General features: G+C 38.4%; 1 protein-coding gene across 1 annotated transcript in view; it reads right to left on the bottom strand.

Annotated features, from left to right (window-relative positions):
* Nucleotides 1-14,386, bottom strand: part of DNAH12 (dynein axonemal heavy chain 12) — a 247,904-nt gene that overhangs the window by 196,793 nt on the left and 36,725 nt on the right. The window contains exons 6-11 of the mRNA XM_037738118.1: nucleotides 13,521-13,679; nucleotides 12,180-12,375; nucleotides 8,251-8,439; nucleotides 7,047-7,203; nucleotides 6,001-6,092; nucleotides 1,639-1,817 (exon numbers count right to left, since the gene is read on the bottom strand). Coding sequence (XP_037594046.1) covers nucleotides 1,639-1,817; nucleotides 6,001-6,092; nucleotides 7,047-7,203; nucleotides 8,251-8,439; nucleotides 12,180-12,375; nucleotides 13,521-13,679 — 972 coding nt within the window. The remainder of the gene's footprint in view (nucleotides 1-1,638; nucleotides 1,818-6,000; nucleotides 6,093-7,046; nucleotides 7,204-8,250; nucleotides 8,440-12,179; nucleotides 12,376-13,520; nucleotides 13,680-14,386) is intronic.

Below are 14,386 nucleotides of genomic sequence, written 5' to 3'. Positions count from 1 at the left end.
AAAAAAAAAAAAAAGAAAAGGAGGCAAACAAAATTATGAAATTAAGACAGCCCAAGCGATGCTAAACCAAACTGTGAAGTAAGCAAATTGCTCTTCAGTGACCTGTACTTAATCTGTGGCACACATTTCCTCCTTTTGATGTTATCTAAAGTATAGAATTTAAACAGGATGGAATCAAAGAATAAACTAGGTGAAGGAAACTGGACAAATTTTCAGTTGCTTTTATATCATAGGTTTATAATAAGATAGTTATTTTGTGAGAAGTATGGAATTTTCCAGAAAAATCACAGATACTATGAAAATAAATACAAAAAAACTTCTGTTAAACATATTTTTTTTTTTTTTTTTTTTTTTTTTTTAATTTTTTTTTTTTTTTTTTACTAACTGTGGCATTGCCATTGTTCTTACTCATCAGAATGGTTACAACTCTCGAGAAAGGGAAAGGTTCTAATACTTTACCCTCTTTGATATCTTCTTGTGTAGTCTACTTTTATATAGAGAGTATGCCTGATAAACTTGACTTCTGACTGTAATATATTTGCTTATTTGATTTAAGATATTTATTGGGCTCCTATTCTATGCCAAGCAAGGTGCTAGATATTTTACAAATGTTATCTGTGACCCTAACATTAGTCCTGCAAGGAAAGTACTATTTCTCATAGTTGGCACAGTAGGAAACTGAAGCTCAAGAAAATTAAGTAGCTTGCCCGGATTTATGGAACTAGTAATGGCAGTCAGGATTCAAATTCAGGTCTTTCTGATTCCAAAGCATACAATTTTTTCACTTCGCTTCCAGGAAAATAAACATAATAGCTAACATTTATGGAGTACCCATGTGCCAGGCAGTGTGCTAGGTGCTATACATACATTAGTTTTAATCTTTACAAAAGTTACAAGCTTTTGGGGGGAACCGCAGATAACAAATGAGTTCAGTAAATTGGATGATGGATTGGTTGAGCACTGGGTGAACAAACCACAGGACATATTACCTGTCTAACAAGGAAAGTTGCTTCTTAGCTCCATTTATCACAGCGGGCCTAATGTGGCATGGTCTTCCCACTTTTTCAAGAAAAGTAAGAAATCCAAAGTGTGTGTGTGCACATGCATGTATGTGTGTACTCCTAATTTTAAAATAATAGCAAGTCCAAAATGTGTTTAAACAAAATAAAACACAGTGTGAAACAAGCAAAACACATCTACATGACACACTCAGGTGGCAGCCCACTAATTTATGAATCCAGTTTTATAGTCACCTGCAAAGTAGGTATTAGTGTCCCCATTTTACAGATGAGAAAAATAAGCTAGGTGATACAATAAGTAAATATTGGGGTCAGGGATGATCATAGTTCTGCCCAGTATCACCAAAAGTCTATAATCTTATCATTATCATGTAATCTGTACCTGAATCTGGTTTATTTCCACTTCTTTTCTTTAAAATCCTCGGTTGCATTAAAAATAGTAACAGACAAAAAGAACTCAGCCCAATGGGACTACAAAGGCACCTCTATAGAAGGCAGCTATGGTGAAAAAGTTGTAAGTGCTTACATATTTTAAGCTTTTGTTTTTAAACAAAAATTACTTTAGCAAAATATTTCTTTTAGCCATATAATTCTGAGCTTGGGAATTAATTCTACTTACCATTCATTTTCTTTTCTATATTTTGAAGCTATATCATTTAATAATATGTTTGCAAAGGCTTTTGCTTTATTTGTCAGGCCTGTCTTCAAATCTTCACAATCCAAACGCACCATAGGGTAATGAATCCACTGAGGCAAAAGCATTATTTCTGAGGCAAGACTGAAAAATTTTTCTATAAACTTGAAAAACAGTGTTCAAATTAAAAAAACATGCTTAGAACGTTCACTGATTTAATAATATTGTATCGTTATGAAATTCTTATTTATATAATATAAATACACTTTATCCTTTTCTGCTAAGTGACTAAATTTTTTTAATGCCACAGTTAGTTGCATACATATTTTTTTCACCTGTTCTTTCCTTAAGGTATTTGCCAATTTACCAGTAAATATATAATACGATGCCATTCACAGTATCAAAATCTGAACATATCACAAGGTAAAATTTCCCTCAATAATTATTTTTTAAAACTATTCCCGGAGTCAACTTGCATAGCAGATAAATATTTGCTTTTGCCATTACTGATAGCTCATTAAATTTCTAGTTTTTTTCACACTTTATGTCCACATGGTCAAGGATTCTAATTCAATCTTCAGGGAAAAAAATATATGTAAGGAACCTATTGGTTTTTGTCAAAATACTCCAAGCCAGGAATGATGGTTTGAGCCTATAATCCCAGCTGCTCAAAGGAAGCTGAGGTGGGAGGATCACTTGAGCCCAGGAGCTTGAGGCTGCAGTAAGCTATGACCTAACCCTGCATTCCAGGATTGGTGACAAGGTGAGACCCTGCCTGTTAAAAATAATGATTAAAAAAAAAAAAAAGATAAATAAATAAAAAATAAGGATAATGATCCAAGAAGAGAGAAATATTATGCTCTGCAATCACCAAGATCCAAGATTTTGCAATGTATGTCAACTTCTTAGCACCCAAACACTGCGATAATTTTTTTAAATTAAACAAAGTAGTATCAAGAAAATCTGACAAGCTATGTTGTACTTGGTAAAAGTGAAACATACTTACCAACTTTGGACAAACTTTGACTTCATTTCACAATCCACCTTCAATGTTTATATCTGCCTTCCTTCTCACTCAATCTCTACTCTCTACCAAAATGTCCTATTCCTTTTATTCTTCCTTCAGGAGAACTTTCCTTCATGTTACACTCTCTCAATGCTATCCCTTTTTTCTAGAGTATCTAGGATGTGGTGAATTGGGTTTAAATTTTTTAATGTTCAAGGGGAAAGATAACAATTAATTCAAAGACTATCTTAAGTGCCTGCCTTGTTCTTGGTTGGACATACACCAAATAGGCTGGGCATAGTGGCTCACACCTGCAATCCTAGTACTTTGGGAGGCTGAGGAGGGTAGATTACCTGAGGTCAGGAGTTCAAGAGCAGCCTGGCCAACATCGTGAAACCCCGTCTCTACTAAAAATATAAAAATTAACTAAGTGTGGTGGCACTCCACCCCCCAGGTTCAAGCGAGTCTCAGCTTCTCGGGTAGCTGGGATTATAGGCACCTGCTATCACGCCTATAAATCCAGCTACTCGAGAGGCTGAGACTCGCTTGAACCTGAGGGGTGGAGGTTGCATTGAGCAGAGATTGTGCCACTGCACTCCAGCCTGGGAGACAGAGTGAGACTCTACCTCAAAAAAAAAGAAAAGAAATACACCAAATAAACAAATAAAGGCTACAAAGAACTTATGGCACTGAAAAAAAGATGAATATGGATAAATTTTACCATGACGAAAGAAGAAAAACACAAAAGAACATATACAGTATGATATCTTTTATATACCACGGACAAAACTAAACTATATCATTTAAGTATACATACATAGGTGGTAAAACCATAAAGGAAAGCAGGAAATGTCAGGATAATAGTTACCACTAAAGACAGGAAAGTTGTAACTGGGGAGAGGCACACGGTGGCTTCTGGGTATTGGAAAGTTCTCATTCGTTTTTCTTTTGCTTTTTTTTTTTTTTTTCTCCCTATGATTTCAGAAAGTTCTCACTCTTAAGCTGCATGGTTATTACCACCTAGGTTATAATTACCTATCAATCTATACATATGTACTTTACATAGTTTTCTGTATGTTATATTTCACAATTATATTAAACTTTCTCATGGAACATTTTAAACATACAAAAATAGGCAAAATGTACCCATGATCCAGTTTCAACAATTAGCAAATCATGACCAACATTTTTTTTAACTATACCTCTAATCATTCCCCTGTCCTGTTTTATTTTTACAGAAATCACAAGTATCCTATAAATTAATCTGTATAAGCCAGGCATGGTGGCTCATGCCTGTAAACCCTCAGCACTTTGGGAGACTGAGACAGAAGAATTGCTTGAAGCCAGGAGTTTGAGATCAGCCTGAGCAACATAGTGAAACCCCCATTGCTACAAAAAAAATTACAAGAATTAGCTGAGTGTTATGGCATGTGCCTGTAGTCCCAGCTTCTCAGGAGGCTGAAATGGGAGGATCACCCAACACTTTGAGAAGCCAAGGCGGGTGGATTACTGGAAGTCAGGAGTTTGAGACAAGCCTGGCCAACATGGTGAAACCCCATCTCTAGTGAAAATACAAAAAATTAGCTGTTCCTGGTAGCAGGTGCCTATAATCCCAGCTACTCAGGAGGCTGAGGCAGGAAAATCGCTTGACCCTGGGAGGCAGGGGTTACAGTGAGCTGAGATAGTCCCAGCTACTCGAGAGGCTGAAGTGAAGGACCCGGGAGGTTAAGGCTATAATGAGCCATGATCACGCCACTGCACTCCAGCCTGGGCAATAAAGTGAGACCCTGTCTCAAAAAACACACAAACAAAAAACTCTGTATGTTTAAAATTTAATATGTTAGAAAAATTAAAATGCAAAAAGTACACATTAAAAAACCTAAACAGTCAATAGAAGGAAAATGAAGAAACATAAGGCTAGTTTTAACCAATAGAACAAGGTCCCTTGAGGAGGTAGGAATCTTTTCTCTTTCAATTGCCTTTTTCCCCATCGCTACCAGAATTATCTTTTTTTTTTTTTTTTGAGACAGAGTCTCACTCTGTTGCCTAGACTGGAGTGCAGTGACACAATCTCCGCTGGCTGCAACCTCCACCTCCCAGGTTCAAGTGATCCTCCTGCCTCAGCCCCTGAGGAACTGAGATTACAGGCACGTGCCACCATGCCCAGCTAGTTTGTATCTTTAGTAGAGATGGGGCTTCACCGTGTTGGCCAGGCTGGTCTCAAACTCCTGACCTCAGGTGATCCACCCAGTTCGGTCTCCCAAAGTGATGCGATTACAGGTGTGAGCCACCACACCCGGCCTAGAATTATCTAAAACTCAGATCCGAATAGATTACTTCCATGGTTAAAAATCTTTAGAACAAAGCACAAACTCTTAAGCAAAGGTACCCCAGGATTTTCCCATGTGGCTCCAACTTGCATTTCCAATTTCATCATGTTCTAAATCTTTCCTGTTCTGTGTCCCTGATACCTGTTCTTTAACTATTTCCATTCATGTACGTTCTCTGAACACTTTGGTTCATGCTATATCCCCTCCCTTCTCCGCCTATAAAATCTACTTCAAAGCCTAACTCACATTTTACTTTTGCATAATACCTTCACCAATTTTCCAAAGCAAACAAACAACACTTTGTCCATATCTCTATTCCAGTACTTATATCAATACATTATAGTTGTTATTTCTGTGTCAGACTTCCAGACCAAATATAAGCTCCTGAAGACAGTGTTTATGTATATATGTATATGTGTGTGTGTGTGTGTGTGTGTGTGTGTATATATATATGTATGTGTGTGTGTATATATACATATATTTTTTTTTTAGAGACAAGGTCTCGCTTTGTTGCCCAGCTGCAGTGCAGTGATGCAATGATAGCTCACTGCAGCCTAAACCTCCTGGGCTCCAGTGATCCTCTTCTTGCCTCAGCCTCCTGAGTAAGAAGAGACCACAATACCTGGCTAATTTAAAAAAAAAAAAAAAAACTTTTGTAGAGACAGGTTCTCACGATGTTGTCCAGCCTGAGCCCAAACTCCTGGGCTCAAGCAATCCTTCCGCCTCGTTCTCTCAAAATGCTGGGATTACAGGCATTAGCCACCACACCCACCCTATCATTTATTTTTGCAACACCAAACCTTCCTAGGTATCTGAATGGGATAAGGAAATTTTTGCTGAATTAACAAAAGAGTAAATGAATGACTAAAGAAATTACAAGGTAAGCCAATGAGTTTTACTGAAATATTTTAAATGAGAAATTCTATTTAAGCATTTACTTTTTAGAATGAAAAGATCCCACTATTACAAAAAAATTCAAAACACATTCATAAAAGCAGAATTACCACTTACCTCTGTATATTCATCAAAAGTATGATCTTCTGTCTGAAAAGTCTCTATATTCTCAACTGCTGTCCCATCAAGGAGCCAATTATATTTTTCAACTGAAAATTAATAATCTAATTAAAATCTCAACAATACCCTTTTTAAAGGGTAAAACACTTTTTTATATGATCATGGAATGGGGAACCTACTCAATTAACTGTCATTATTATTATTATTATTTTGAGATGGAGTTTCACTCTTGTCACCCAGGCTGGAGTGCAGTGGTTCGATCTCTGCTCACTGCAACCTCCACCTCCTGGGTTCAAGTGATTCTCCTGCCTCAGCCTCCCAAGTAGCTGGAATTACAGGCATGTGCCACCATGCCTGGCCAATTTTTATATTTTTAGTAGAGACAGGGTTTCACCATGTTGGCCAGACTGGTCACAAATTCCTGACCTCAGGTGATCCACCTGCATCGGCCTCCCAAAGTGTTGGGATTACAGGTGTGAGCCATCACACCCAGCCTAAATATTATTATTAATGGAGTATTAACATGCATGGTTTACTATATTTTAAGAAAATGGGTAGAATGAAAGCAAACCAAGTTAAACACAGACATTTTAAAACAAAGGTAATAGAGTATTTGAGGCTCTTAAAAATAACTTAGGGGTACAGATACACCAATTAATCGAAAATGCTAGTTAACAGAAATGTCAAAGAACAACTATACATCCTGACCTGACACACAGTTGAGAAGACTACAGACCAATAAAATTGAGCTACAGGCTCTTCAAAACTACTCTCAGAAATTTCCTTGCTTTTACCCTTGAATTATTCCAACATTTCTTCTTTCTGCCTTTGACTTTATCACCCTGCTCCAGTTAACATGCACCCTTTGGACTGGACAACAAAATACATAGGGTTTGATCTTTGACTCTGCCGAAAGCCATGCCTCTGCTCACTTCTAGTTCTCCCTGTTCTTTCATGGCAGCCCCAGACAAACAAATACCTGACTAAACACCAGCACAAAAAAATGATGAAAAATATTATAATATTATATATGTCATATATACCGTATGTCTCATAATGTTTTCTTGCACCTTCTAAGTTCCGATGCACTGCTGCCTTCAGTGTATTAACAGCCCAGTGTAACACGTGTTCAGGAAGTGCTGTGTCAAGATTTACTGGTGTTGAAGTTCCTGATAGCCAAGAGGGGATTGTTTGGACATTCTAACACAAATAAAAGTAACAATTTAATAAATATCTAACTGTATAATTAAGCTATATATACTGGGGTTTTTTGTTTGTTTGTTTTTGAGTCTTGCTCTGTCACCCAGGCTGGAGTGCAGTGGTGCAACCTCAGCTCACTGCAACCTCCACCTCCCAGATTCATACAGTTCTCCTGCTTCAGCCTCCTGAGTAGCTGGGACTACAGGCACACGCCAACACGCTCAGCCCATTTTTTGTATTTTAGTGGCAACAGGGTTTCACCATTTTGCCCAGGCTGGTCTCGAACTCCTGAGCTCAGGGAATCCACATGCCTCTGTCTCCCAAAGTGCTAGGATTACAGGTGTGAGCCACTGCGCCTGGCCTATATGTAGATCTTATACAATATTTTAAAACATTCTTTTCAGATTTCAATGGCCCAAGAAAAAATAATTGATACAAAACAATGATTTAAAATTGTATAGTTTGTAGTCTAACATAAAATAAGTTGGGCCACGTGCAGCAGCACGTGCCTATTGTCCCAGCTACTTGGCAGGCTGAGGCAAGAGGATCACTTGAGCCCAGGAGTTTCAGGCAGCAGTGTGCTATGATCATGTCTGTGAATAGCCACTGCATGTCAGCCTAGGTAACATTGTGAGACCCTGTCTCAAACAAAACAAAGAAAACCTCAAGTTGCATTAGTTTTCTATCATTCAACAAACACTTATTGACTAATGTCAAAGTAATTATACCAGAAAACTCTAGAAATAACAAATATTAATTGGATCTTGTTCTTAAGAAGCTCACAACTCAGTAGAGGAGATGAGACATGGCCAAAAAAAAAAAAATCAATTCATGGCTACAAGAAAAGTTCTAAGAAGAAAAATGTCATCTCCAGTCAAGAGACTTTCTCAAAGAGAAAACAATTTCTAATTTAAAATAATTGGGGGAAGAAAATAAAAGAGTTATAACATTTTATGTACATATATACTTCATAGAGGTTCAACTCAAATAATTTAAAATTCTTTTAAAAAGCCACATAAGAAAATTCACTGGGTAAAGATGTAATACCTGCAGAGCTTCAGCTATTCGTTCTACCAAACTCAAAACAATATCTTCCAAATCTTGAAAGGTAGGATAAAATTCCATTTTGTCATCATCAAATGTCAATTCCATCTTAAATATTGGCAGCCTTTGTTGATCTTTTGGGTCAAAGAGTTTTACAAATTCTTCTATAGTTTTCCTTAAGAAATCCTTTAGCTGCATGACATAAATTGCTATTACTTTAGAGAGTACAAATTCAACCTTTAACTGAAATCAGTAAACTGATTATAATTGCCTATATCTGATTATAATTGTCTATAATTAAAACATCCTCTCAATCCATTTAGTCTTGAAAATTATCTTCATTCAGCATACTATATACATGTGTGTACACACACACACACACACACACACACACACACACATGGTTTTTGTTTTTTGTATTTTTTAAAGACGGGGTTTCACCATGTTGGTCAGGCTGGTCTTGAACTCCCAACCTCAGGTGATCCGCCTGCCTTGACCTACAAAGTGCTTGGATTACAGACGTGAGCCACTACGCCCAGCCATTTTTGTTTTTATTTTAAGTCAGTGTCTCACTCTGTTGCCCAGACTGTAGTGCAGTGGTACCATCACAGCTCACTGTAACCTTGAACTCCTGGACTCAGGCAATCTTTCTGCCTCAGCCTCCTGAGTAGCTGGGACTACAGTACATGGCATCATACCCAGCTAATCAGCATGATATGTTCTTTTTAATTTTTAGTATTTGTGGGTACACAGTAGGTGTATATATTTATGGGTTACATGAGATATTCTGACACAGGAATGTAATGTTTATTAGTTACGTAAGGGTAAATGGGGTATCCATCACTTCAAGTATTTATCCCTTGTGTTACAAACAATCTAATTATACTCTTTTGGTTATTTTTAAAGGGATGATCAAATTATGTTTTGCTGTAGTTACCCAGTTGTGCTAGCAAGCACTAAGTCTGTTTCATTCATTGTTTTTTCTTTTCTTTTTTTTTTGAGGCAGGGTTGCCCAGGTTGGAATGCAGTGGCAAGACCTTGACTCATTGCAACCTCTGCCTCTTGGGCTCAAGCCATCCTCCCACCTCAGCCTCCCGAATAGCTGGAACTACCTGCACGTGCCACCACGTCTGGCTAATTTTTGTAGAGACAGGGTTTTGCCATGTTGCTCATAGCTGGTCTCAAACTCCTGAGCTCAAGTGACCCGCCCGATTCCACCTCCCACAGTGCTGGGATTACAGGCATGTGCCACCACACTCAGCTTATTCATTCTTTCTAATTTTTTATTGTATCCATTAAATATCTGCACTTACCCCCCACCTCTCCCACCACCTTCCGCAGCCCCTGGTAACCACCCTTCTACTCTTTATCTCCATGATTTCAACTGTTTTAATTTTTAGCTCCCACAGATAAGTGAGAACATACATCAACAAACAAAACAATAAATAGAACATTATATGCAAACCCTAGTTTTGTTTTTGTTTTTGTTTTTTAAGACCAGGCTAGAATGGCAGTGGCACAATCGTAGTTCACAGCAGCCTCGAGCTCCTGGGATCCTGGGCTCAAGCAATCCACCCGCCTCAGCTTCTTGAGTAGCTGGGACCATAGGCATGAGCTACCATGCCTGGCTCATTTTTCACTTTTTTTTCTTTTTCTTTTTTTTTTTTTTTTTTTTTTTTTTTTTTTTTTTTTTTTTTTTGAGACGGAGTTTCGCTGTTGTTGCCCAGACTGGAGTGCAATGGCACGATCTCAGCTCACCGCAACCTCTGCCTCCTGGGTTCAAGCAATTCTCCTGCCTCAGCCTCCCGAGTAGCTGGGACTACAGGCACGCACCATCATGCCCAGCTAATTTTTTGTATTTTTTTAGTAGAGACGAGGTTTCACCTTGTTGACCAGGATGGTCTCGATCTCTTGACCTCGTGATCCACCCGCCTCGGCCTCCCAAAGTGCTAGGATTATAGGCGTGAGCCACCGCACCCGGCCTTTTCACTTTTTTTTCCTGAGACACTGTCTCACTTTGTTAGCCAGGCTTGTCTTGAGCTCCTAGGATCAAGCGATCCTCCCACCTCAGCCTCCCAAAGTGCCGAGATAATAGGCATGAGCTACCATATCAAGCCAAGCCTTAATTTTTAAATAGAATATCAACAATCTTAAAATGGCAACTCAGAATTTTTCACATTCTTTTTTTTTTGAGACAGAGTTTCATTCTTGTTGCCCAGGCTGGAGTGTAATGGCATGATCTCAGCTCACTGCAACCTCCGCCTCCCAAGTTCAAGCAATTCTTCTGCCTCAGCCTTCCGAGTAGCTGGGATTACAGGCGTGCACCACCACACTCAGCTAATTTTGTATTTTTAGTAGAGACAGGGTTTCTCCATGTTGGTCAGACTCATCTCGAACTCCCGACCTCAGGTAATCTGCCTGCCTTGGCCTCCCAAAGTGCTGGGATTATAGGCATGTAGAATTTTTCACATTCGTTATTAATTCTGTCCCTGGCACAGAAAATGTTCCAGAAGATCAAAGAACATGGTAAAAGCTGAGGGGAGGGGAGGCCTGACAGCTGGAGGTAAGGGTGTAATGGGGGACATGCACATGGAGTGAGGTAGAGTGGAATGCTATTGTCTCAAGAGCAAATTGTTAAATATTCAAGAATTTTGTGAGTCAGTTGCTAAACTCTTAGAAGCTTGAAATTTACCACAGTGGGAAAATTTACACCACAGAAATCAGCAAACACTACAAGTCAGGGTAATTTTCTTTTTCTCTTGTTTGTTTTTATGTTGAGACAGAGTCTCATTCTCTTGCCCAGGCTGGAATGCAGCACAACCTCTGCCTCCCAGTCTCAAATTATTCTCATGCCTCAGCCTCCTGAGTGGCAGGGATTGTAGGTGTATGCCACCACGCCTGGCTAATTTTTGTATTTTCAGTAGAGAGGAGGTTTGCCATGTTGGCCAGGCTGGTCTTGAACTCATGAGCTCAAATGATCCACCTGCCTGGGCCTCCCAAAGTGCTGGTATTATAGGTGTGAGCCACTGCACCCAGCCTCAGGGTGATCTTCTTTTCTGGAGAGCCATATCTCCAGCACACTACTAGGTGAAGGTAAAGCCACCGGAACTGAGAAATGTGCACAACGAGCTTCTAAAGTATGAATAATGCTTTCTTATAGAGAACCAACTGCTGGGAAGTTAGCCCAGCAGACAAACATGGATCTACATGATCTTCAAGACATTCCTCATCTCTTTACTTTTATTAATAATCACAGTCCTCTTAAGAGGATAAAGGTAGAAAGGAAACCATGTATATTACTTACAGCGTTACATACTAGATATTAAATATGTATATTCTCCTTTTAAACATGCAAGACAAAAGTCATGGAATTACTGGAAGTCTTTACCAAAAGGGAAAGTTTTTCTTCAAAACTATTTTTCTAGAATTGTATGTCCACAATAGTTAAAATTTGAGGAGGTCATAAATATAATTTCATAAAATTAAAAATTCTCTATTTGTCATTTAAAGATTATTAATGATTTTTAAAATTGTTTCCACTGGATTCCTCTTACACAATGATCAATAACATTTTAAACCAATATTTTACTGAGAACAAAATGAAAATCAATCAATTTGGAATCTAATAAATTCAAAAATACATTACTAGAATAGTTTTTTGTTAACATACTACAATAAAGCTATAATTAACTTACATATCCTTTAGGCATGAGCCAAGTAATCATTCCTAATACTGGCATATACTTCTAGACTTCTTTCATTTTAGTTTCAGAAACTCAGTATTTTTCTGCTAAAATTATTTAAATAAAATTACAGTAGAAATACTCTATTTCAAAATAATTACTTAGCACTATGTTTACACAGAATTTTAATTTAAAATACTGAACTAATTTTAATAACATTATCATTGAATATATGTAAAATGTATTTACCTGATTTGACATAAGTGTGGAAACACAGCTATAAAATGCATCCAACTTTTCAGGTTTAATACCTTCTAGTGCCTCCTTCTTGGTAAAGATGTTTATAACCTTTGGATACCATGTATTCATTATCTTCTCTTCTGCTTTTCTAGCTTCTATTGATAGATCAGTTTTCAGTGATTCACAATCAATTGGACCTTTAGCTCTATTTATGAGAAAAAGAAATATGATTTGAAGCAAATGATACATATTAGTCTTAAAAAACATTTGTTGGGCCAGGCGAGGTGTCTCATGCCTGTAATCCCAACACTTTGGGAGGTTGAGGCAGGTGGATCATGAGGTCAGGAGTTCAAGACCAGCCTGGCTAACACGGTGAAACCCTGTCTCTACTAAAAATACAAAAATTAGCTGGGCGAGTTGGTGTGCACCTACAATCCCAGCAACTTGGGAGGCTGAGGCATAAGAATTGCTGGAACCTGGGAGGCGTAGGTTGAATGAGCCAAGATTGCACCACCAAACTCCAGCCTGGGTTACAGAGCAACACTCAATCTCAGGGAAAAAAACAAAAACAAAAACAAAAACACAATTGTTGAAACAAGTAAGCCATATTGGTGTTTTTGTTTTGTTTTGTTTTGTTTCTTTGTTTGTTTTGAGGCAGAGTCTCACTCTGTCCCCCAGGCTGAAGTGCAGTGGTGCCATCTCAGCTCACTGCAACCTCTGCCTCCCAGGTTCAAGTGATTCTCCTGCTTCAGCCTCCCAAGTAGCTGGGACTACAGGCGCGCACCACCACATCCAGCTAATTTTTTTTTTCTTTGAGACAGAGTTTCATTCTGTTGCAATCTCAGTTCACTTCAACCTCCGCCTCCTGGGTTCAAGCAGTTCTCCTGCCTTAGCCTTCCGAATAGCTGGGATTAGAAGTATGTACCACCATGCCTGGCTAATTTTATATTTTTAGTAGAAACGGGGTGTCTCCATATTGGTCAGGCTGATCTCGAACTCTCAACCTCAGGGGATCCACCCACCTCTGCCACCCAAAGTGCTGGGATTACAGGCATGAGCCACTGCACCCAGCCTAATTTTCTGCATTTTTAGTAGAGATGCGGTTTCACTGTGTTAGCCAGGATGGTCTTGATCTCCTGACCTCATGATCCACCCATCTTGGCCTCCCAAAGTGCTGCAATTACAGGCATAAGCCACCATGCCTGGCCAAGATACATTTTTTATATTCTAAAATTTAGAGAAAAGTGTTGAAGATTAGGAATCAGTTTTTAAAATTATATAGTCAAAAATATAAAGTCAAGCAAAGAGACATTCAAATTTTAAATTTAATTAGTAAGTACAGGATTTTACCTAATTCCTGTGAAGTCCAACAAAATTATACCATCAAATGTTGTATAACCAAGGTCCAGTAGCGTTTTCATAGTTGGATGAACAATGTACAAATTAGATAATATTTGATTTCTTGCCTGCACATAGCTAGAATGCCAAGGATTAGAATAATCTAGGCCTCTGGAAAAACAAAACACATGTCAAACATGATTAAAATAATATACCCTAAACTTTAGGAAATAATGTTTATAACATGAATTAATATTAAAGTGAGAAAACTGGGGCTTGAGAAGAGGGAACTGTGTCACTAATGGAAGCCTTGTATGCATTTAATAAAAACACATCAAGAACTCAAAAGTGCATTATCTTCAGAAAGAACAGAAATAATTTGTGAGTAAGGCTGACTGATGGGCCAGATCTGAGAGCTCTGCTAACTTCCACTGTGCTTTGGTTCAGTCACCCCAGGTAAAGATGAAAGAACACAGTCTTTAGGACTGGAAAAGGGATGGAGAGATCCTTCTGGCATACGCCAAAGCTTACTCAAGGCTAAGTTAAGCTATGCATTCATAAAGATCTCCCCAATTATGTATGCAGAACTAAACAAGCAGAGTGGAGAGGACACCGCTGGGGGAAAAACAAGAGTACTTTTTTTTTTTTTAGATGTGTTCAAAATGCCTTTGAGAATCACAATTGTAGACGTCAGTCTAAGATCAGTTTATTTTTGATTTGTATGAAAAATTGAGGTACTCTTTTAAAAATAATTTACTCGCCGGGCGCGGTGGCTCAAGCCTGTAATCCCAGCACTTTGGGAGGCCGAGGCGGGTGGATCACGAGGTCAAGAGATCGAGACCATCCTGGCCAACATGGTGAAACCCCGTCTCCACTAA

The sequence above is a fragment of the Cebus imitator genome, unplaced genomic scaffold, assembly GCF_001604975.1.
Source record: "Cebus imitator isolate Cc_AM_T3 unplaced genomic scaffold, Cebus_imitator-1.0 Scaffold48, whole genome shotgun sequence".
Lineage (NCBI taxonomy): Eukaryota > Metazoa > Chordata > Mammalia > Primates > Cebidae > Cebus > Cebus imitator.
Note: the sequence above shows the minus strand (reverse complement) of the source record. Positions and strands in the feature narration are given on the sequence as shown.